Source organism: Hypomesus transpacificus, chromosome 8 (assembly GCF_021917145.1).
Source record: "Hypomesus transpacificus isolate Combined female chromosome 8, fHypTra1, whole genome shotgun sequence".
NCBI classification, from domain to species: Eukaryota; Metazoa; Chordata; class Actinopteri; order Osmeriformes; family Osmeridae; genus Hypomesus; species Hypomesus transpacificus.
Window position 1 is genome coordinate 1,705,221 of NC_061067.1, and position 21,375 is coordinate 1,726,595.

Below are 21,375 nucleotides of genomic sequence, written 5' to 3' on the forward strand. Positions count from 1 at the left end.
TTTCTTTCTTAATATAAGATATGTATGAACAATGTTCTTTGAAACTGCTGACTAATTATTAAAAAAAGTTAAAAATTCATGTCGCTCAGATTATGCGTTCCAAGGGGTAAAAAAAGTTTGGCGTGCGTTCCCACTTTGTATTTTTATTACCTGCAACGATAAAGTTGTTTTCCAAGTTCTTCGACTTTCACGAAATTATTTGCACAAATTGTACCTGGTCCAACTAGCTTCTGTATCCTAAGAACCGTCCAATAACACCGTCCGACGTGCAGGTCTGGGGAGTTGAGTGGCGATAGATGATTGGAAGAAAGAGAATGATGACAGCCAATGAGATGGTGGCAAGTCAGACAAGTTCAAGTCGGGAGGTGGGTAGCGTGTTTCCAGAAGACTGGCATGAAACCGCAGATAACGACCTGATCAACTTTACAACGAACCACGCAGCTGTAATACAACCACTGCAACACTACTTGGATGATACCAGTGTAATTAGCTGGATATATTCAGAGAAGCTTCTTGCACAGATAGCATCCGGAATTTCGCACAATGAGGAAAATAGCGTTGCTCTTGATGGTGTTGCTTGGGGTTGCCCATTTTGCGACAGTTGTCCGTTGTGATGATGGTATGTATTCTGTCCTTAGATATCTAGTCTAGATTTCAGGGTTGCATGAATGCAGTTGCAACCTTTTTCACCTTTGTTTCCTTAACCATTCGGCTATGTTACGGTGTAGCCCGTCTCGACAGATATCCTGCAATCTAGTTGACGTTATAGTAGCTAGCTAGCTTGCTAGTTCAGTTACTTTAGCCTACTGATGGTGCACACGTGAATCAAATTAATGTTTTACGAATCCACATAAAACGATAGCTACGTGTTCTGTAGTTCTTAGAAGTGGTTCTATTTCCTTGCAAACAATGTATTTCTTCTGCCGTTGTCTGTTCTGCCTGTGGCAAACCAAATCTCGGTCCTTGTTGAAGATGACGCAGGACTGGACAGCGATAGTGATGCCGATGACACCGAGAGCGATGAGGAAGACGAGGAGACTGATGAAGATGGAGGATCAGAAGTGAAAGAAGAAAACGGAGTTCTGGTCTTGACTGACAGCAACTTCGACACCTTCATAGAGGGGAAGGACACCGTGCTCGTTGAGTTTTACGCACCCTGGTGAGTTGACGTTACGTTTGTCACATGATGAAAATATGGTGCAATTATCGTTATCAGAAAATTATCGTTACCCATTTTTTTCCAAATAAGAAGCTTTGATTGAATCATTTGAGTGGGGACTTTTGAAAAAAAATTACACAACTTCTAACAAACCTTTTAATTCGACAAATGTTTAGGTGTGGTCACTGCAAGCAGTTTGCACCAGAGTACGAGAAGATCGCCCAGTCTCTGAAAAACAGTGACCCTCCTGTCCCTGTGGCCAAGGTGGACGCTACCAAGTCCAGCGCTCTGGGACAGAGGTTTGAGGTGTCTGGTTACCCCACCTTCAAAATCCTGAAGAAGGGAGAGGCGGTTGAATATGACGCTGAACGGACAGAGGAAGGTAGGTCTACCATAAGGTCCCTGCCTCTTAGTAATCCACTATTATTTATACAACACCTTGTTGGTTTAGGTTATGGGGGGAGGGGATACTGTACAAGAATAATGCAGCCAGGTGAAATGTATTTTGTGGAAAAAGAGTGGTTTATAAACATCCATCTTGTCTTTTCTGGACGGGCCTTTAATATGACTGTGTGGCAGCCATTTTGGTTCTGACATAATGCGAGTGGTTCTGTGTTTCAGCCATTGTGGCTCGGGTGAAGGAGGTGTCCCAGCCCGACTGGCAGCCCCCCCCAGAGGCCACGCTGGTTCTGACAAACGACAACTTTGACGTGGTGGTCAACAACGCTGACATCATCCTGGTGGAGTTCTACGCCCCCTGGTCAGTCTGAAGGGAACACTGCATGGCTAGGGAATATAAACATTTTTACATGACATTTAGTCATTTAGCAGACGCTCTTAAGGACACAACGTCATTTGGCACGGCGGGGAATCGATCCGGCAACCTTCTGATTACTAGCCTGACTCCCTCACCGCTCAGCCATCTGACTCCCCTATAAACAGGAACAGATAAAAAAAATGTATGACTTGACCGAGAAAAATGTCACTAAATGATTCTTCTGCTATCGCTACATGCTGTATTTCTATGTAACTTTGGATAAGTAGTGTCTGCCGAGTAACAGGAAGTGGTGTTGTGTCACCAGGTGTGGCCACTGTAAGCAGCTGGCTCCTGAGTACGAGAAGGCAGCCAAGGAGCTCAGCCTGCGTTCTCCTCCCATCCCCCTGGGCAAGGTGGACGCCACCGTCCAGAGCGACCTGGCCTCCCGCTTCGGGGTGACTGGGTATCCCACCTTGAAGATCTTCCGGAAGGGCAAGGCTTTCGATTACAACGGACCCAGAGAGAAGTTTGGTACGTACCTTATGAAGTTTGTGTGTTTTGCATTAGTTTTTTTTTTTTTTTTTTGGGGGGGGGGGGGGGGGGGGGGGGGTCTGAGCTAGATGAGTTTTCTGTCTGTCCTCTCTATCTGTCTCACTTACCTGTCTCTCACTCACCCACTCACCTCTACCCATCCCCTGCTCTCTCCAGGCATTGTGAACTACATGAGTGAGCAGGCGGGGCCTCCCTCCAAGCAGGTGCAGACAGCCAAGCAGGTGCAGGAGCTCATCAAAGACGGCGATGACGTTGTCATCGTGGGCGTGTTCTCCGAAGACGACGACGACGAGGCCTACGAAATCTACATGGAAGCCTGTGAGTAGCTTTCCCTGGTCTTCTCTGAGGGTCTAGACCTGCGGGTCTCAACCCTGGTCTTCTCTGAGGGTCTAGACCTGCAGGTCTCAACCCTGGTCTTCTCTGAGGGTCTAGACCTGCGGGTCTCAACCCTGGTCTTCTCTGAGGGTCTAGACCTGCGGGTCTCAACCCTGGTCTTCTCTGAGGGTCTAGACCTGCGGGTCTCAACCCTGGTCTTCTCTGAGGGTCTAGACCTGCGGGTCTCAACCCTGGTCTTCTCTGAGGGTCTAGACCTGCAGGTCTCAACCCTGGTCTTCTCTGAGGGTCTAGACCTGCGGGTCTCAACCCTGGTCTTCTCTGAGGGTCTAGACCTGCAGGTCTCAACCCTGGTCTTCTCTGAGGGTCTAGACCTGCGGGTCTCAACCCTGGTCTTCTCTGAGGGTCTAGACCTGCAGGTCTCAACCCTGGTCTTCTCTGAGGGTCTAGACCTGCGGGTCTCAACCCTGGTCTTCAGGGACCCCCTGTCCTACATGTTTATTATGTTTCCCTGCTGCCTCGCACCTGATTCAAGTGGACCAGGCTTTTGCTGAGCTATGTAACGATCCATTCTCTTGAATCAAGTGTGTTGAGCAGGGATACATCTAAAACAGGCAGGACGGGGGGTCCCTGAGAATCACTGGTTTAGGTGAAATTAGAGGTGATCTATACTCGTTAAATGCCCATCTTTGGAGTTGCACCCTTCCCTAGATTTGAGTACTAAAGTAATACTTTTATTCAGCAAATATGATTCTGTGTGAGGCATTAAGACGCACTTGTCCTGGGAGTACAACAGTACTTAGGAATGGTTTGCTTGACCCGATTAGTTACTAGTTTCCTCAAGGATCACAATGCCTCTTGCTTAGAGACTTGTTGCTCTTGTGGTTAGTGGTAACTGATTTTAATTATTGTACTCGCTGTGATATAGTTTTTATTGTAGCTTGTTTTTATACAGGTACACTTGCACTTATAGCGGTTCATGTTGTTTAATTGTAAATTAAGGGAAGTGCTTGGGAAGAACCTATTGATATAAAGGAACAGCACAGTTGGAGGTTGTGTTGTCCCTGTGTGTAATGAGCTCTGGGCCTGCAGGTAACTCTCTCAGGGAGGACTTCAAGTTCCTGCACAGCTTCAGCTCTGAGGTGGCCAGGCTGGTGAAGGGTTCCCCTGGCCAGGTTGTCTCCATCCAGCCAGAGAAGTTCCGCTCCAAATACGAGCCGGCGTCACTGACTCTCACTATTCAGGTAGGCTGGATCACAAAGGATTTTTGTACTGTATTTTATAATGGCAATTTGGGTGGAGCTGTACATGGATGTAATTTATTAAAATAAAATTTTATTTTAAGAAATACAATTCTAAATTGACATTTTTTTTTTTTATATAAATTAGAAATTCATTGTAATTAAAATTAGAATTATTTATTTAAATTTTTTACATTTATTAAGACATGACTGTCAGTTAAATGTTAGACTCATCTCCAGAAGTAGCCTAACCTCCTGTGGCTGTGCTGCTTCAGGGCTCCACATCGGTCCCAGACGTTCAGGACTTCTTCAGGAAGTCGTCTCTTCCTCTGGTGGGACACAGGAAGCAAAGCAACGATGCCAAGCGCTACTCCAAGAGGCCTCTGGTGGTGGTCTACTACGGAGTGGACTTCAGCTTCGACTACAGGAAGGGTAGGTGTCCGACTTCCTGTGTAGGACATGAGCTGCTTGTTGGTGATGTACGTTTTAATGTGCTTATTTACTAGTGTTGTCTGGTTAGGTGACAGTCCAAATATATGATTACCCTTAATGGGATGGACTGTGTTGCATTAAATAATGCCAGCATGAAGATAGTGATGGCTCAACTGTTGAATTATCATGGCTCTAGGTTTGTCATCAAATTGTATTTGTGAAGCCCCTTTTTAAAAGCAATATCACATGGGGACGCACGCAACACTGCACCTAAACCAGCCTCAACCCTCATCCCCCCTCTCTCTGTGTTCCTGATTCCTGCAGCCACCCAGTTCTGGAGGGCCAAAGTGCTGGAGGTGGCCTCGGACTTCCCAGAGTACACCTTTGCCATCGCGGACGAGGAGGACTACGCTGACGAGCTGAAGGGCCTGGGGCTCGCAGACAGCGGGGAGGAAGTCAACGTGGGGATTCTGGGAGATGGAGGCAAGAAGTTCTCCATGGAGCCTGAGGAGTTCGATGCTGACGTTCTCAGAGACTTTGTGATGGCCTTCAAGAAAGGTATGTTTTACAGTTGGTTAAAAAAAAATATATGTATGTATGACAAATTCAGATTCAATTGATCGTTGTGCATTGATCCACCATTTACCATATAGTGATGTTGCCTCACCTCCCTTCCTTTCCCCAGGAAAACTGAAGCCCATCATCAAGTCTCAGCCCCCCCCTAAGAACAACAAAGGACCAGTGAAGGTCGTTGTGGGGAACACTTTCGACGAGATCGTCATGGATGAGAAGAAGGACGTCCTGATCGAGTTCTACGCGCCGTGGTGCGGCCACTGCAAGAAGCTGGAGCCAGACTACCTGGCCCTGGGCAGGAAGTACAAGGGAGAGAAGGACATCGTCATAGCCAAGATGGACGCCACCGCTAACGACATCCCCAACGACAGCTACAAAACAGAGGGCTTCCCCACCATTTACCTGGCGCCTAGCAACAGCAAGCAAAACCCCATCAAATTCGAAGGAGGCGACAGAACGATAGAAGGATTTAGTAAGTTTTTGGAAGAGCATGCCACACGGCTATCGCAGAAAAGAGATGAACTTTGAGTGTCTCTTGTGCAGCTGAGAACTCTCCCATGCTAGTGTGGGGTGTGAATACCCTGGAGATGACGGGGAACATCTCAACAGGAAAGAGAGGGCTTACTGAATCGCTCTGATCCTGATATTCAACCATTTTGTTTCTGATAAGTCAAGAGATTATTTTTTGCCCCCCATTTCCAAACGAGCATGTAGCCTCTGCATCGTGTTCTAGATTTCTAAGTCTTTTTAAATAAAATGTTATGAAAAAATATTTCTTGGTGAGTGGTGATGGCCATCCAAATTGAAATGCCTATCAAATAGCTTTGAGTACAACATGGTCACGTAAATATGCAACCAATCATGTTGTCTGTCGCTAACCTGCTGGTAACCAATGAATGTATAGAGGAGGCGGGGTCTAATAAACCAGTTGACCCTGGCTGGGTAAACGTGCAAGGATGCGACTGAATAGTTTCAACTAGATCCTTACATTCATCTCTCGCGAAATCCATATTTTATACAGGATTTAATTAAACTGAGGAATCAACAGTGTTGACAACTGGCTCTTATTTGTGTGTGCTGTTATAGTCTCATCGTGAGCAATCGTAACGATTGAGGGAAGGCTATCGGTGTACATTATTGAGATGCAGCCGGGGTTACCAGGTTTACGTGCAATGTGTGTCTAGAATAGATGTACATAGGGTGTCTGTTTGTCGACAAGACGTCATACACCATCACCATCATACATACGTATATGGTGTACATACACCATATATACAAGTACATCAGTCGTTAACAAGACGCAATATGTTTACATTCAAGCGTTACTTATTATAACAACGTGACCTAATAAAATGTTTGGATTAGAAATGTATTTATAAATCTATGTGTAGCCATCTAGTGTAGATGGTGTCATGTCCGAAAATCAAAACATTATGTAGGATTTGTCGTTGAAACGTAGAGAACAAAGAAGTTCTCCACATGTTCCCCGTTCCGGGCCCCCTACTCGGCACTCGCGCTTATTGGTTAGCTTTAGGTTACAATTGGACCTATTGCATAACAGCACGGTGAGACGTCTGAGTATAGGCGTCGGTGATTGGTTCATGTGTTTGGCGCTCGTTGAATCTGCGGTAGTCAGAGTAGGCGGCGAGTGAAGAGACAGAGATGTTTGAATAGTTGCTGAGGCGGAAAGATTGAACATAAAACCAGCACTGATAATCTGTCAAATTTGATGCGTTTATTTCAGTTGGCAGTATCTAACTGTCACATAATTTATGTATTAAGGCGTGGTAAAAAAAAGCGCCAGGCTTTGTGTACCAAGCAGAAAACCAGCCGGTGTTCGGAGAGCTGACAGTGGCCGCGCGAGGTGAATCGTTAGCCCCTCACCGGGAGAGCTAGCCAGCAGTAGTAACCCCGAAAACACAGACAATTTTGTGCATGAACGGTGGTCCGATTGATTTCAAGTCACTTCGTTGAATGAGCATTGACCTCCCTCCACAGGTATGAAACGCTGTCAAATGCACTGTTGTTTGTGTTTCTGAATGACGGAGAAATACCGCAAGACTGAGCTTGCTTCCTTGGCTTTAGCTTGCATGCTAAAAGGCTAGCTAGTTCAGTTGTGCTCGTGTTGGATTTCTAAATGATGATTTAGGTCTATTTGGAAAGTTACCGGCAGCAAAAAACATCCAGATAGCTAGTACACGTATTAAATCAACTTGTAAACATGTGTAACACGACAGGACATCGCTTCTATTTTTCTTTGTTTAGTAAATTACTCTTAAAGCTCAGCGATGAAATAATGTCACAAAGCTTTATCCGGCATCGATGGCTAGCCAGCTAGTCTAGCTAGCATGTGTGACGTGATGTCAAGACAAGCCACTTAACTCCCGGTTTCCGCATTGATATCAATCTCGCCAAATATATTTTTTTAATCTGGGTATCTTTCACAAGAATTCTGTCCAGACAGTCTTGTTAAATACTCATAAGAACATCAACACAAATCAATAATTTCATCTATAAACACAAAAGCTAGTGCTTAGTTAGCGAGTTGGCTAGCTATCCTACACGTCAGTGTCAGTCGAAGTAGTCATCTCCAGTAGCTAGCTAGAAATGTGTTCACTCCGACTTGGAAGAACTCGTCTCTTCAGAGGTCTGTGGTCAAATGGGGTCGCTATTCAGCCACCTGCCACTGGTACTAAAATCACATTCATTTAGTTCTAAATCTTAAGGGATGAGATGTGAACTTAACTCCACTAAGGCAGCACGTGCAGTTTAAAAGCAACAAGTGAAGCTTCAGATGCAGAGAACAAAACAACAAAACACGTTCACGCGCATGCAATCCTGGTTTCTTATCTAAGCACAGCGCAAAAGTGTGTCTTCTTCCGTAGAATAGATGTGTATCTTGGCTGTATGTAAAAGCACATGCTGAATTGTATGATGAGTCTGTAAGCAGCTGTGTGTGTGTGCTCCAGGCTGATCATGGTGCTAACAGGGAAAAGGGGGCCAGTGTGCTGGAAGAAGAGAGTGAAGTCTGAGTACATGAGGCTACGACAACTCAAACGCTTCAGACGAGCTGATGAGGTCAAGGTACAGACACACACACACGTCTGTATTAATGTCTGCAACATTTCACACCTTGATACAGACTCACTCATGTCTCGCACCTCCGCTGAAACTCTCACTCATGACTCATGTCTCAAATACTCTCTCACTCATCCACACACACTCGCTTATCCACACTCCATTCTCTTCCAGAGCATGTTCAACTCCAACCGTCAGAAGATTCTGGAACGGACAGACATTCTGAACCAGGAGTGGAGGACTCGACGCATCCAGCCTGTTCACATCATGACTTCAGTAAGCTCTCTGCGGGGGGCCAGAGAGGTGAGTGTGCTTTACACACTCAGACACACTCACACTCTCTCACACAGACACACACACTCACTCACAGGTGTACATGCTGTGTGTGTGTGTGTGTGACGTCCTGCCCGCTGTGTCCTGGGTGGGAGCAGTGTATGGTGGACAGCAGCTTCTCAGAGTTCCCCAAGCAGGTGATCCCTCTGAAGACCCTCAACGCTGTGGCCTCCGTCCCCGTCATGTACTCCTGGTCGCCCCTGCAGCAGAACTTCATGGTACACACACACACACACACTGCTCTGTTGAAGCGAGTTCTAAATGTCTGTTACCCCAATGTAACTCTCCTCCACTTTTGCCACCACCTCTCATACCTTCCTCCTCTCATCCATCCCTTCCTCCCCCCCTCCTCTCCTCACCCTGCCCCTCCTCGCCCTGCCTCTCCTCACCCTGCCCCTCCTCTCCTCACCCTGCCTCGCCCTGCCCCTGCCCTCCTCCCCTGCCCCTTTCCTCACCCTGCCTCTCTCCCCCTCCCCCCCAGGTAGAGGATGAGACGGTGCTCCACAACATCCCCTACATGGGGGACGAGGTTCTGGACCAGGATGGAACCTTCATAGAGGAACTCATCAAGAACTACGACGGCAAAGTCCACGGGGACAGGGGTGAGACACGGACACACACCTATACACACAAACCTGATCTTGTGCAAGACTGTCTTTACCTGGATTCAGTTCATTGTGTGTGTGGTTGCAGAGTGCGGCTTCATCAACGATGAGATCTTTGTGGAGCTGGTGAGCGCCCTCACTCAGTACAGCGACAACGAGGAAGAAGAGGAGGAGGAGCAGGACTTTAAACTGGAGAAGGTGGAGGCGTGCCAGACCAAGGAGCTCTCAGAGGACCCCCCCAAAGAGACCCCCAACGAGGCCCTCGCAGACCCCCCCAAAGACCCCCCCACAGACCCCCTCACAGACACCCTCACAGACCCCCTCACAGACCCCCTCAACAGCACAGAGAGTAAGAGACCAATGATTCTGATTTTCTGAACAGTTAAGAGACATTTGGTAGTTGATGGTAATATCTGATCTTTCTTGATGACCCCATTTTTAGTGTGTAACCTTTGTGTGTGTGTGTGTTTGTTTTCAGGCAGAAGCAGTGAGGACTCGAAGAAGTTTCCCTCTGATAAGATCTTTGAAGCCATCTCCTCCATGTTCCCTGACAAGGGCTCCACAGAGGAGCTCAAAGAGAAGTGTGTGTGTGTAACTTGTGTATGTGTGTGACAGTGTAAATGGACTGCATTTATACAGCGTGTGCTCTACCTTAGCGGCACTCAAAGCGCTTTACATTTTGCCTCTCATTCACTCATTCATACTCACCCGTTCATACTCACACATACGGACGGAGGCGGAGCTGCCATGCAAGGTGCCGGCCTGCCCATGTGTGTAACCTCTGTGTGTGTGTGTGTGTGTAACCTGTGTGTGTGTGTAACCTGTGTGTGTGTGTTTGTGTGTAACCTGTGTGTGTGTGCGTGCAGGTACAAAGAGCTGACGGAGCAGCAGCAGCCTGGCGCTCTGCCTCCAGAGTGCACCCCCAACATCGACGGCCCTCACGCCCGCTCCGTCCAGAGGGAACAGAGCCTCCACTCCTTCCACACGCTGTTCTGCAGACGCTGCTTCAAATACGACTGCTTCCTGCACCGTGAGGACACACACAAACACTTAGACAGATGGAACACTTACACATACGATAATTTCCAGAATAATCAAGTTTATGAAAACAACTGAAAATGTAATACAGGAACCAAAGTGTAAGACCCCCATCCTCCCCTCCTCGTAGCGTTCCACGCCACCCCCAACACCTACAAGCGTAAGAACATGGAGAACCAGGTGGACAGCAAGCCCTGCGGCCTGCACTGCTACATGTACCTGGTCCAGGTGGGTACCACAACCAACTCTATCACCTTAACTCTAACCAGACGGGACCACAACCCTGGTAGGAGGGTGACGGGGTCACTAGACAGGCTGGTAGGATGGTATTGGTCATCAGTGGACAGGCTGGTAGGATGGTATTGGTCATCGGCGGACAGGCTGGTAGGATGGTATTGGTCATCGGCGGACAGGCTGGTAGGATGGTATTGGTCATCAGTGGACAGGCTGGTAGGATGGTATTGGTCATCGGCGGACAGGCTGGTAGGATGGTATTGGTCATCTGTGTTCATCCCGTCCGTATGACTGTGCTGCTGCTGTGTCCAGGAGTACCCAGAGGGAGGGGCGGCCGACAGGGGGAAGACTCCCTCCAAACGCACTATCGTCCGTCGCCGGGGACGACAGCCCAACAGCCGGCCCAGCACCCCCACCGTTGCTTCGGATACCAAAGACATGGATAGTGACAACGATAAGGATGATGACCTTGACAACGATAAGGATGATGACCTTGACAACGATAAGGATGACGACCTTGACAACGATAAGGAGGACGACCTTGACAACGATAAGGATGACGACCATGACAACGAGAAAGATGACGACCTTGACAACGATAAGGACGAAGACCTTGACAACGATAAGAAGGATGAGACCACCAGCAGCTCAGGTATGCACACACACACCTATGCAGCTACATGTACACCTACACACAAACATGAGAATGATCTTGTCTACTAATGGTGTGTGTGTGTGTGTGTGTGTGTGTGTGTGTGTGTGTGTGTGCGTGTGTGTGCGCTCGCTCCAGAGGGGACGTGGCGGTGCCAGACCCCGGTGCAGCTGCAGCTGCTGTGTGAGGCTGAAGCTGTGGACTGGAGTGGGGCCGAGGCTTCTCTCTTCAGAGTGCTCATAGGAACCTACTACAGCAACTACTGTGCCATCGCACGCCTCATAGGCAGCAAGACCTGCAGACAGGTGTGTGTGTGTGTGTGTGTGTGAGGGTTAGAATTACATTAAGGGTTAGGGTTAGAAAACACAATTTTGAATGGTCGGACCCCACCAGAATAGAAATACAAACCCCTGTGTGTGTGTGTGTGTGTGTCAGGTGTATGAGTTCAGGGTGAAGGAGTCCAGCATCATCGCTCGTGCCCCGGCAGAGGACGAGGACACGCCCCCTCGCAAGAAGAGGAAGAGACACAGGTACAAAGCTCCGCCCACGACAACACAGCCCTGCCTACTTGACCTATGTGTTCACTAAGCAGCTACTGATGATGATGATGATCCTGGTCATGTTATTGTTTAGGCTGTGGGCCACGCACTGCAGGAAGATCCAGCTAAAAAAAGGTAGGTGTTGGTGAAAAGCTCTTCAGTATCAGAGCATTGATATGTAGATGTGTAGATAAGTAAGTATATAGATGTATACTTTAGAAGCAGTGATGTATATAGATAAATGTATAGATATGTAGATATCTATTTATCTATATACATAGGTTCATATTAACTTCCTTGTTTGAAATCAAATCTGACATACTGAAGAGAAGCACATGCGTTTTTTCCAGTTGCCATAGTCTGAGCCTTGTGACTCCTCCCCCTTTTCAGATGGCTCCTCCAATCACGTGTACAACTACCAGCCATGTGACCACCCCAGGCAGCCATGTGACTCCTCCTGCCCATGTGTCACCGCCCAGAACTTCTGCGAGAAATTCTGCCAGTGCAGCTCTGAGTGTACGAACACACACACACACACACACACACTGAATGATCTGTGTAGGAGAACACACTGACACACACAGACCAGGAATGTCAAACTTACATATACATTTAGTCATTTAGCAGACGCTCTTATCCAGAGCGACTTACAGTAAGTACAGGGACATTCCCCCTGAGGCAAGTAGGGTGAAGTGCCTTGCCCAAGGACACAACGTCATTTGCCATGGCCGGGAATCAAACCAGTGACCTTCTGATTACTAGCCCGATTCCCTAACCACTCAGCCATCTGACTCCACTTTCACACACACACTCTAACCTGTGATGTGTGTGTGTGTGTGTGCGCAGGCCAGAACCGTTTCCCTGGCTGCAGGTGTAAGGCACAGTGTAACACCAAGCAGTGCCCGTGCTACCTGGCGGTGAGGGAGTGTGACCCTGACCTGTGTCTGACCTGCGGGGCGGCCGAGCACTGGGGCAGCAAGAACCTCTCCTGCAAGAACTGCTCCATCCAGAGAGGAGCCAAGAAGGTAGAGCACACACACACACACACAGGCTGCACACACTCACAAGCCGCACACACGCACAGGAAAACATGTATTTCCTTTCTCTGAGAATCCCGTGTGTGTGTTCCTCAGCACCTGCTGCTAGCTCCATCTGATGTGGCAGGGTGGGGCATCTTCATCAAGGAGCCCGTCCACAAGAACGAGTTCATCTCTGAGTACTGTGGAGAGGTACCATGTGTGTGTGTGTTCATCTCTGAGTACTGTGGAGAGGTACCATGTGTGTGTGTGTTCATCTCTGAGTACTGTGGAGAGGTACCATGTGTGTGTGTGTTCATCTCTGAGTACTGTGGAGAGGTACCTTGTGTGTGTGTGTTCATCTCTGAGTACTGTGGAGAGGTACCATGTGTGTGTGTGTGTGTAGCGTAAGTGTGTAGGACCTGTGTGTGTGACGTGAGTGCGTGTATGTCTGTAGATCATCTCCCAGGATGAGGCTGACCGCAGAGGGAAGGTCTACGACAAATACATGTGCAGCTTCCTGTTCAACCTGAACAACGGTAACACACACACACACAGATGCCATACACACACGTGTCTCACACACACACACACACACACACACACAGTCTCCCATATGGAGGAGCTGGTGTATCTTGATCAGTAGAGATGACTTCTTCCCTCCTGCAGACTTCGTGGTGGACGCCACCAGGAAGGGAAACAAGATTCGCTTCGCCAACCATTCCGTTAACCCCAACTGCTATGCAAAAGGTGAGCGGGGGTCAGAGGTCAGGCTATGGGGTCAGATCTGGGTGGTGATAGAGAAGCTGATGATCACACCTGGTCAACTGCTGCTGTTCTAATGCTCCTCCTCCCTCCTCCTCCTCCCTCCTCCTCAGTGATGATGGTGAATGGGGACCACAGGATTGGGATCTTTGCTAAGAGGGCCATCCAGACTGGAGAAGAGCTGTTCTTTGACTACAGGTCAGTCACATGGTCATAGTATGGGGTTACCGCGGTGACGGGGGGGCGTCGCTGTACTAACCCCAACCCTCTCCTCAGGTACAGCCAGGCTGACGCCCTGAAGTATGTGGGGATCGAGAGAGAGATGGAGCTGGCCTGAGGCTGCTCCCAGCCCTGTCTGGGTCAACACAACAGCCTTACACACCCACACACACACGCTCCCTCTCTCTTATTCACACGCACTCACACACACACACACACACACACACTCTCTCTCTCACACTCGCACACACACGCTCTGTCCACTCGTCAGGAAACCCCAGGTGACAGGCCGTGGGTGCAGCTGCAGGAATCCTTCAGGAGTTATGGATCTTTGTCTTTGTCACTGTTCTTTTCTACCAGGCCTTGCTTTTCCCGCCTCTTTCGAGCTCTTTGATCGTTGTTTTTCTATCACCAAATCTTCCTCTTCTGGAACCTGGGACTGGATGTTACTCTGGTGCTCACAGCAGAATCACAAGAAACACACCAGACCACTAGTTTGGTGCTACTTTTATACACGGTGAATGAATCACTGAGTCAATCTGGAAAGTGAATCACTGAGTTGGTCTGGTGAATGAATCACCTGCTGTCTGGTCGAAACTCGTTATTCAGAACCTTTTAGGAACAAACATTCCATCCTTACAGGATATCAGATGTGTGTGTGTGTGTGTGTGTTTGTGTGAGAGAGAGAGTGTGTGTGTCTGTAAAAATGGTATGACAAACCAGATTGTGAGGCGCGCCCCCCCCCCCCCCTCCTGATCGTCTTGGTTACGTTGTTCACACGCCGCCGCCACCACCACCAGGTGGCCCCACGGCAGTCACTACGGTAACGACGGCCTAGAATGGTGTGTAACGGTCACCATGACGACCTGTTCCTGCTGTGTGGTGATAAACTGATGTTCTGGTCCTGTCACCAGCACCTAAACTGTCTCCGTGACAACCAAAATCATTGTAACTCTTTTAGATTATTGTATTTTTTCCCCCCTTCTCCTTAATGTAAGGTTTTGTTGTTGTAAGATAATCGGATGTATTTGGACCCTGAGTCTTCTGCTGTGCCTTGAATCTTCCTCAGAACGTTGACTAGTACACTTGATTAGAGCCCTTCGCCACTGTCTAAACACCACTGTTGATCCCAGATGTTTTCCTGCATGATCAGTAGACCCCAGCGTTGGCAGGACAGCCCAGAGCGCTGGAGGCTGTGGAGTCGGCATCCCTGGGCGGCTTGGGTCCATACTCACAACTCCCCTCCTTCCTGTTAGGCTGCAGACACTACGATACTGCTGTAGGTCTGCCTAGTGAGGAGGAAGGAAGGAAGGATGTGTGAGGGGATTGAGACAGGCCCCAAGCTGAATGAGAGTCGACGTGAAGGGAGACACTTAGAGCACCGCCCCAAGTTACTTATGGGGGGGGGGGGAGAACATTTAAAAAGTCAAATCTCTTGAATAGTTGATGCTGTTCTGGGACCTTGTGAAGCCTGGTCCTAGTTTAACTGGTGCTTATGGAAACTGACTTGCTGATGAAACGTCTGACTGACTTGAAGCAATAATACCAGCCTTGAATCAAACAAGACACACAGCTTTACTATGGGGGGTTCCATCTCTAGTTGGTTTTTCTACCAGGAATTTATTGTGGGCTTTAGCTGTGGTGGGCCTAGTGAACAGGCTGATGTTCAGAGGTGTCTGTCGGTGAGGCTGACGGGTCCTCCACGGTCCTGGTCGTCTGGCGGGGTCCCTTCTGACTGGTGAGGGGTCCCTTCTGACTGGTGAGGGGCCCCTTCTGACTGGTGAGGGGCCCCTTCTGACTGGTGAGGGGCCCCTTCTGACTGGTGAGGGGCCCCTTCTGACTGGTGAGGGGTCCCTTCTGACTGGTGAGAGGTCCCAGACAGCCCTGGGGGTGTACATTTCTGTTCGGGCGTTAGGGTCGTAGACGGGACCCTCTCCCCTCTTCGTCTGACAGGGCTCCCTGCCACGGTGCTAAAATGTTTACAGGGAATACTGTCAAAGTGATGCAGAATAAAATATTGGAAAATTGGTCAGTCGTGTGTGTGTTCTGTTAAACCCAGGCATGCAAACCCCTCACCTTTAGGTGAAATTCGAGTGGATAGAGGTTACATCATCTTACATTTAGTCATTATTTATTTTTATTGTAACTATTTGAACATGTATATTACTTAACCGATATCAGTAGAATGAATGATTTATTGGTTTGAGCGAAATTTGAACCAGGGGTACTGTGTTTGGCAGTAGACTCAATGGTAAACACATATACCCACTGAGCCACCGAGGGTTCCTGCAAAGTTACTTCCTACAAGACGGTGTAATTGCCCTTATGACACCACCAAGAGCTACAGAAGAACAGAGCAGCTGGCAGGAGAGAAAGAATTACAGGCAGGTGTAAAGAAACCTTTAACTTTTAATTCATCACACATTTAGAAAATGAACCACACTATACAAATGGTTTAAACCATGTAGCCACGCCCCCAGCGTGTCTAGCCACACCCCCAGCGTATCTAGCCACGCCCCCAGCGTTTCTAGCCACGCCCCCAGGCACTTGTGTAGAAGAGTTGCATGAAACCTCTGGATGATGCAGCCCCTCCCAGTCAGCCTAACGTGAGCACGTCATAACAAGCAAACACCACTTGGTTCTCATTAGGTATAGATAGTACTCATGTGGTACTTGAAAAGTTCTCTTATTTTATTTCCCCAAGACATAATTTGAAGCCGTACGTCATTCATTGACAAAGTACAAGGTACTCGTTTTTTTTCTTCATCTTATTAAGACAACAGTTCTGTCCTGTGGTCAATTCTAAAATGGCCAACAACACTCTTCTTCCCCACTGTTTAAACGTTGCCATTCTGTTTCCTCCATGTCTGATCTACACAAGTCCCTGGGGCTCATTGGAGAGCCAAGCGTCCGTGAACGTTTCCACAAGTCTTTCGAACGCCGTCCGAAAGTGTTGCTTCACTCACTAACATACATATATTACAGGTAGGCCCCTCCTCCCATCCCAGTGAGTTCTCCATAGGCTGTACTAGCTGTCAATCATTCAGCAGGCGGGCAGCCCAGTGACTCCTGACGCAGGTAGCCAATAGCATGCAGTAACCTTAGATGCAGCTCCATTCTGATTGGTTGTAGGCGTACTCTTGAATTCCCCTCTATGCGAGGGGTTTATAAGTCTGTAGTTATATTTACATGTGAAACTAAGAGCGTGTGAGAGAGGTAATAGACCATGGGATCATTGTTTGGTCCCGAAGGGGAGATCAGGTATTGAGTTCACCTCAAGTTCACCATCTCTCTGTCGAGGTGTGTATTCCCATCTCACACACCCACACTTTCTTTCTCACTCTCCGACGACGACGACGGTGTCCACCATTCAGGGGACTCACACTTTATTACTCAGAGACACAAAAAATAAAAAAATTCCAAAGGAAAAACAAAAGTTAAGGGTAAAAGATGTGAGTTGTGTCCAGGTGTGTTTAGGCCAAGTAGCTGTATGTGTCCTTCTCTCCATCCACGCGCTCCAGATACTCCTTCTCTATCAGGATGTCGATGCATTTCTGACAGAAACAGAAGAAGAGGCACAAGGGATTATCCTCTTGGAGCAAGTCCAGAGGGGGTGTGTGTTGCATGAGAGCTGTATACAGGTGTCTATATTAGTGCTGTCAAACGAGAACAATATTTAATCGCATTAATGGCATAGTTAACTTGCGATTAATCGCACATTTTTAACTATTCTAAATGTCCCTCAATTTCTTTTTGTCCCATTATTTTTTCTAATTTTAATGCTCTTATCAACATGGAAAAGTGGATCGGATTGCTTAGTGCAAACATTGCAAGCGCCTGGCTTTGACGAAGGGGCAGAGAATTCGCATCAGCTGTGTACTTGGCCATCAAGTGGTATTTCAGACTGGACGTGCTGCGAAGATAGCTCAGTTCACAACGACAAAACACACAGATCACTTTGGTCTTGTCAATGGAACCATTTGGCAACTTTTTAAAGTAAACTTTCCATTCAGAATCTTATTGGCATCCATTTCGGTGTCTCGCGCTCGCCATCCACTCGAAACGTATCGTTAGCCTACTACTCTTTAGCCGGCTCGCAATCCCAAACAAGTGTGTGCGGCATGCGTGTTTTGTTTCTGGTCTAGCTAGATCCGGTGTGGTGTTGTAGCAACTACTGACGTTGTAGTAACGTCAGTAGTTGTTGCAGCAGCATGTGAAAAAAAACGACAAAGTTTGCTAGGCCAAAAATAACATTAATCTTGCGATAAAAAAAACATTTACGCAGTTAAAATGGGTTTGCGTTAGCGCCGCGTGTTTAACTGACAGCAATAATATGTGTGTGTACCTTGATAACAGGGACTCTGGGTTTAAAGCGAGAGGAGAGCTGGTTGAGGACTTCAGCCAGGAGCTGCTGGTGCTTCAGAACCTTCCGCATCTTCATGATCCTCACAATGGCTGCCTGCGCACACACACACACACAGGGTGGGGTTAGGACACAATACTTAACACGTAGTATCAGGAATACTCACATCTCAAATCTCATTGACCGACTGAATTACCTCATACACACACTCTCTCTCACTTTCTCTCTCACACACACTCTCTGTCACCTGTATGAGCAGCTTGCGGTCCTCCTCGATGTTCTTGTGGGTGGTCTCCTGTTCCTGTTTCTGCTCTGTCTTCATGGGGACGTTGATGTTCACACGCAGCTTCTTACTGCACACACACGCACACACACACACGCACACACACACACACACAGGGTTATAGGGCGAGAGAGAGAGGCAGACAGCAGGAAGAGAGGAAAAGAGAGAGAGCTCACTTTTTGTATCCCAGGAAGAGTTTGATCAGGGTGTCAGGTTTGAACTCCACCTCATCTACATTGGCTGTGTCATCCTCCAGGACCTGACAGACAGACAGGCAGACAGACAGGTCTTTAACATGACAGACAGGCAGGCCTTCAGCATGACAGACAGACAGGTCTTCAGCATGACAGACAGACAGGTCTTTAACATGACAGACAGGCAGGCCTTCAGCATGACAGACAGACAGACAGGCAGGCCTTCAGCATGACAGACTGACAGGTCTTCAGCATGACAGAAAGACAGGTCTTCAGCATGACAGACAGACAGGCCTTCAGCATGACAGACAGACAGGTCTTCAGCATGACAGACAGACAGGTCTTCAGCATGACAGACTGACGTGACTACACTCCCCTCTAATGGGGGATGGGGGTATTACTCACCAGCAGTTTGGATTTCAACAGGATCTGTAGAACCTGAACCAGAATGTCCTGCAAGGAAAGACACACAGTTCATGTCTGGTAGTCATGACTAAAGACCTGCTCCCTGGATGCCCCAATATTTTGTTTAATACAAGCTTTCCATAAAAAGTCAATAAATAAAGGACAGGATATGTGTGTGTGTGTGTGCTGCTCACGGTCTTGATGTGTGTGCTGTCTGTGAGCTGCTGGACTGTGTATAGATCCTCAGTGTTGAACTGCAGCAGCAGAGCCATCTGGAAGGTAGAGGCCTGCAGGGTGTACCTGCAACACACACACACACACTATGAGAAACATTGTTGACAACTACAGGACTGAGGAGCAGAGATGAAAAAAGTACTCATCCTTCACTCAAGTAGAAGTACAAACACTTATGTTTAAAAAGGCTCTGGTAAAAGTTGAAGAACTAACTACACTTTTTTATTCAAGTTAAAGTAAATAAGTGTGGACATATACTTTAGTAAAAGTAGCCATTACAACTACCCGTTTTAGTAAAGGATTGTCAGAAACATTATTAAGTACTGATACCAGAAAAATCTTAAATCTCTGCAACGGAGTAACAACAATAGAATCACAGTGTAATAACTAACAGTGTAATAACATAAAGCGGGCAGAGAGAGGAGAGAGAGAGGAGGAGAGGGGACAGAGGGAGAGCAGGAGACAGAGCAGAGAGAGAGCAGGAGAGGGGACAGAGGGAGAGAGCAGGAGACAGAGCAGAGAGAGAGCAGGAGAGAGGAGAGAGGGAGAGAGCAGGAGACAGAGCAGAGAGAGAGCAGGAGAGAGGAGAGAGAGGTACCTGTTCTTGAAGCAGTTGGTGACCAGCTCTCCTTTAGACAGGTGGTAGAGCCAGGTGAGCTTGCGTCCGCTGTGTCTGCTGGCGTAGAAGGCAGTGAACCTCTGGTAGCTTCGCTCCAGCTGGAGGGGGGGACAGCGGGTGAGACACATGGACCACTAAAGGAGGAGTGTGGAGGCTGTGATGGTGAGACACATGGACCACTAAAGGAGGAGTGTGGAGGCTGTGATGGTGAGACACATGGACCACTAAAGGAGGAGTGTGGAGGCTGTGATGGTGAGACACATGGACCACTAAAGGAGGAGTGTGGAGGCTGTGATGGTGAGACACATGGACCACTAAAGGAGGAGTGTGGAGGCTGTGATGGTGAGACACATGGACCACTAAAGGAGGAGTGTGGAGGCTGTGATGGTGAGACACATGGACCACTAAAGGAGGAGTGTGGAGGCTGTGATGGTGAGACACATGGACCACTAAAGGAGGAGTGTGGAGGCTGTGATGGTGACGCCAGGCTGGCTCACCTCAGACGGCAGGGCGAACGTGCAGGACTGCTGGAACGGCCACGATCCAGAACTCAACACCTGGATACTGAAGTCCACTGGTAACACACACACATCTATGATCAATACGATGACTCTGCTGAACCTCCATTATTATCTTGTTGCTATTGGTTGTGGCACAGTAGCTTGATTGGAAGGCTTTTCTTTCTGGGTGAAATGCTGGCGAGCTAACTAGCAGCAAGGCAATACAATGTGGATATTTTATTTTCAGTAGAGATGCAGTGATTTTCCTCTACATGTTAATGAGTGAACACGTTAACTGATAATCGGTACATGCACAGATATACTGAACTGTGGTGAGGCTCCAGCCATGCGCTTGTTAACAGCAAATCCCTTCAGCCAATCAGAATCAGTATAAACACCCATCATTACAGTCCAGGGGTTCAGAGTTAGTCAGATGTGTGTGTGTGATTCTTACAGTCCAGGGGTTCAGAGTTAGTCAGATGTGTGTGTGTGGTTCTTACAGTCCAGAGGTTCAGAGTTGGTCAGATGTGTGTGTGTGTGGTTCTTACAGTCCAGGGGTTCAGAGTTGGTCAGGTGTATGTGTGTGGTTCTTACAGTCCAGGGGTTCAGAGTTGGTCAGGTGTATGTGTGTGGTTCTTACAGTCCAGGGGTTCAGAGTTGGTCAGGTGTATGTGTGTGGTTCTTACAGTCCAGGGGTTCAGAGTTGGTCAGGTGTATGTGTGTGGTTCTTACAGTCCAGGGGTTCAGAGTTGGTCAGGTGTATGTGTGTGGTTCTTACAGTCCAGGGGTTCAGAGTTGGTCAGGTGTATGTGTGTGGTTCTTACAGTCCAGGGGTTCAGAGTTGGTCAGATGTGTGTGTGTGTGGTTCTTACAGTCCAGAGGTTCAGAGTTGGTCTTACAGTCCAGTTGGTCAGTATGTGTGTGTGTTCTTACAGTCCAGGGGTTCAGAGTTGGTCAGGTGTATGTGTGTGGTTCTTACAGTCCAGGGGTTCAGAGTTGGTCAGATGTGTGTGTGTGGTTCTTACAGTCCAGAGGTTCAGAGTTGGTCAGATGTATGTGTGTGGTTCTTACAGTCCAGGGGTTCAGAGTTGGTCAGATGTGTGTGTGTGTGGTTCTTACAGTCCAGGGGTTCAGAGTTGGTCAGATGTGTGTGTGTGGTTCTTACAGTCCAGGGGTTCAGAGTTGGTCAGATGTGTGTGTGTGGTTCTTACAGTCCAGGGGTTCAGAGTTGGTCAGATGTGTGTGTGTGTG

At 48.1% G+C, this 21,375-nt stretch overlaps 3 protein-coding genes across 4 annotated transcripts in view; 2 read left to right on the plus strand and 1 right to left on the minus strand.

Moving 5' to 3' along the window:
* Window positions 1-332: 332 nt before the first annotated feature.
* Window positions 333-5,819, plus strand: pdia4 (protein disulfide isomerase family A, member 4). The gene is made up of 10 exons (XM_047023550.1): window positions 333-619; window positions 973-1,159; window positions 1,336-1,541; window positions 1,781-1,919; window positions 2,242-2,447; window positions 2,625-2,786; window positions 3,894-4,045; window positions 4,318-4,474; window positions 4,799-5,032; window positions 5,160-5,819. The coding sequence occupies exons 1-10, from the start codon at window positions 544-546 to the stop codon at window positions 5,573-5,575; spliced, it is 1,935 nt and encodes a 644-aa protein (XP_046879506.1). The 5' UTR covers window positions 333-543; the 3' UTR covers window positions 5,576-5,819.
* Window positions 5,820-6,665: 846 nt separating this feature from the next.
* On the plus strand, window positions 6,666-15,553 carry ezh2 (enhancer of zeste 2 polycomb repressive complex 2 subunit). 2 transcript variants are annotated; one of them, XM_047023527.1, is made up of 20 exons: window positions 6,666-7,045; window positions 8,017-8,131; window positions 8,300-8,428; window positions 8,557-8,676; window positions 8,940-9,060; window positions 9,152-9,412; window positions 9,542-9,644; window positions 9,930-10,093; window positions 10,232-10,329; window positions 10,648-10,987; window positions 11,126-11,292; window positions 11,423-11,517; window positions 11,621-11,661; window positions 11,917-12,042; window positions 12,373-12,551; window positions 12,660-12,755; window positions 13,000-13,081; window positions 13,212-13,292; window positions 13,421-13,505; window positions 13,584-15,553. In XM_047023527.1, the coding sequence occupies exons 2-20, from the start codon at window positions 8,024-8,026 to the stop codon at window positions 13,642-13,644; spliced, it is 2,457 nt and encodes an 818-aa protein (XP_046879483.1). In that variant the 5' UTR covers window positions 6,666-7,045; window positions 8,017-8,023; the 3' UTR covers window positions 13,645-15,553. The 2 variants fall into 2 exon arrangements, with proteins under 2 accessions (XP_046879483.1, XP_046879484.1); XM_047023528.1 differs by lacking the exons at window positions 13,212-13,292; window positions 13,421-13,505; window positions 13,584-15,553 and having other exon boundaries at window positions 12,660-12,797; window positions 12,924-13,081.
* Window positions 15,554-15,917: 364 nt separating this feature from the next.
* The window catches only part of cul1b (cullin 1b), a 17,618-nt gene continuing 12,160 nt past the window's right edge, over window positions 15,918-21,375 (minus strand). Inside the window, exons 15-22 of the mRNA XM_047023530.1 lie at window positions 20,122-20,198; window positions 19,604-19,722; window positions 18,966-19,071; window positions 18,772-18,819; window positions 18,349-18,431; window positions 18,137-18,242; window positions 17,872-17,985; window positions 15,918-17,080 (exon numbers count right to left, since the gene is read on the minus strand). Of these exons, the coding sequence (XP_046879486.1) occupies window positions 17,000-17,080; window positions 17,872-17,985; window positions 18,137-18,242; window positions 18,349-18,431; window positions 18,772-18,819; window positions 18,966-19,071; window positions 19,604-19,722; window positions 20,122-20,198 (734 nt within the window). The 3' untranslated portion in view covers window positions 15,918-16,999. The remainder of the gene's footprint in view (window positions 17,081-17,871; window positions 17,986-18,136; window positions 18,243-18,348; window positions 18,432-18,771; window positions 18,820-18,965; window positions 19,072-19,603; window positions 19,723-20,121; window positions 20,199-21,375) is intronic.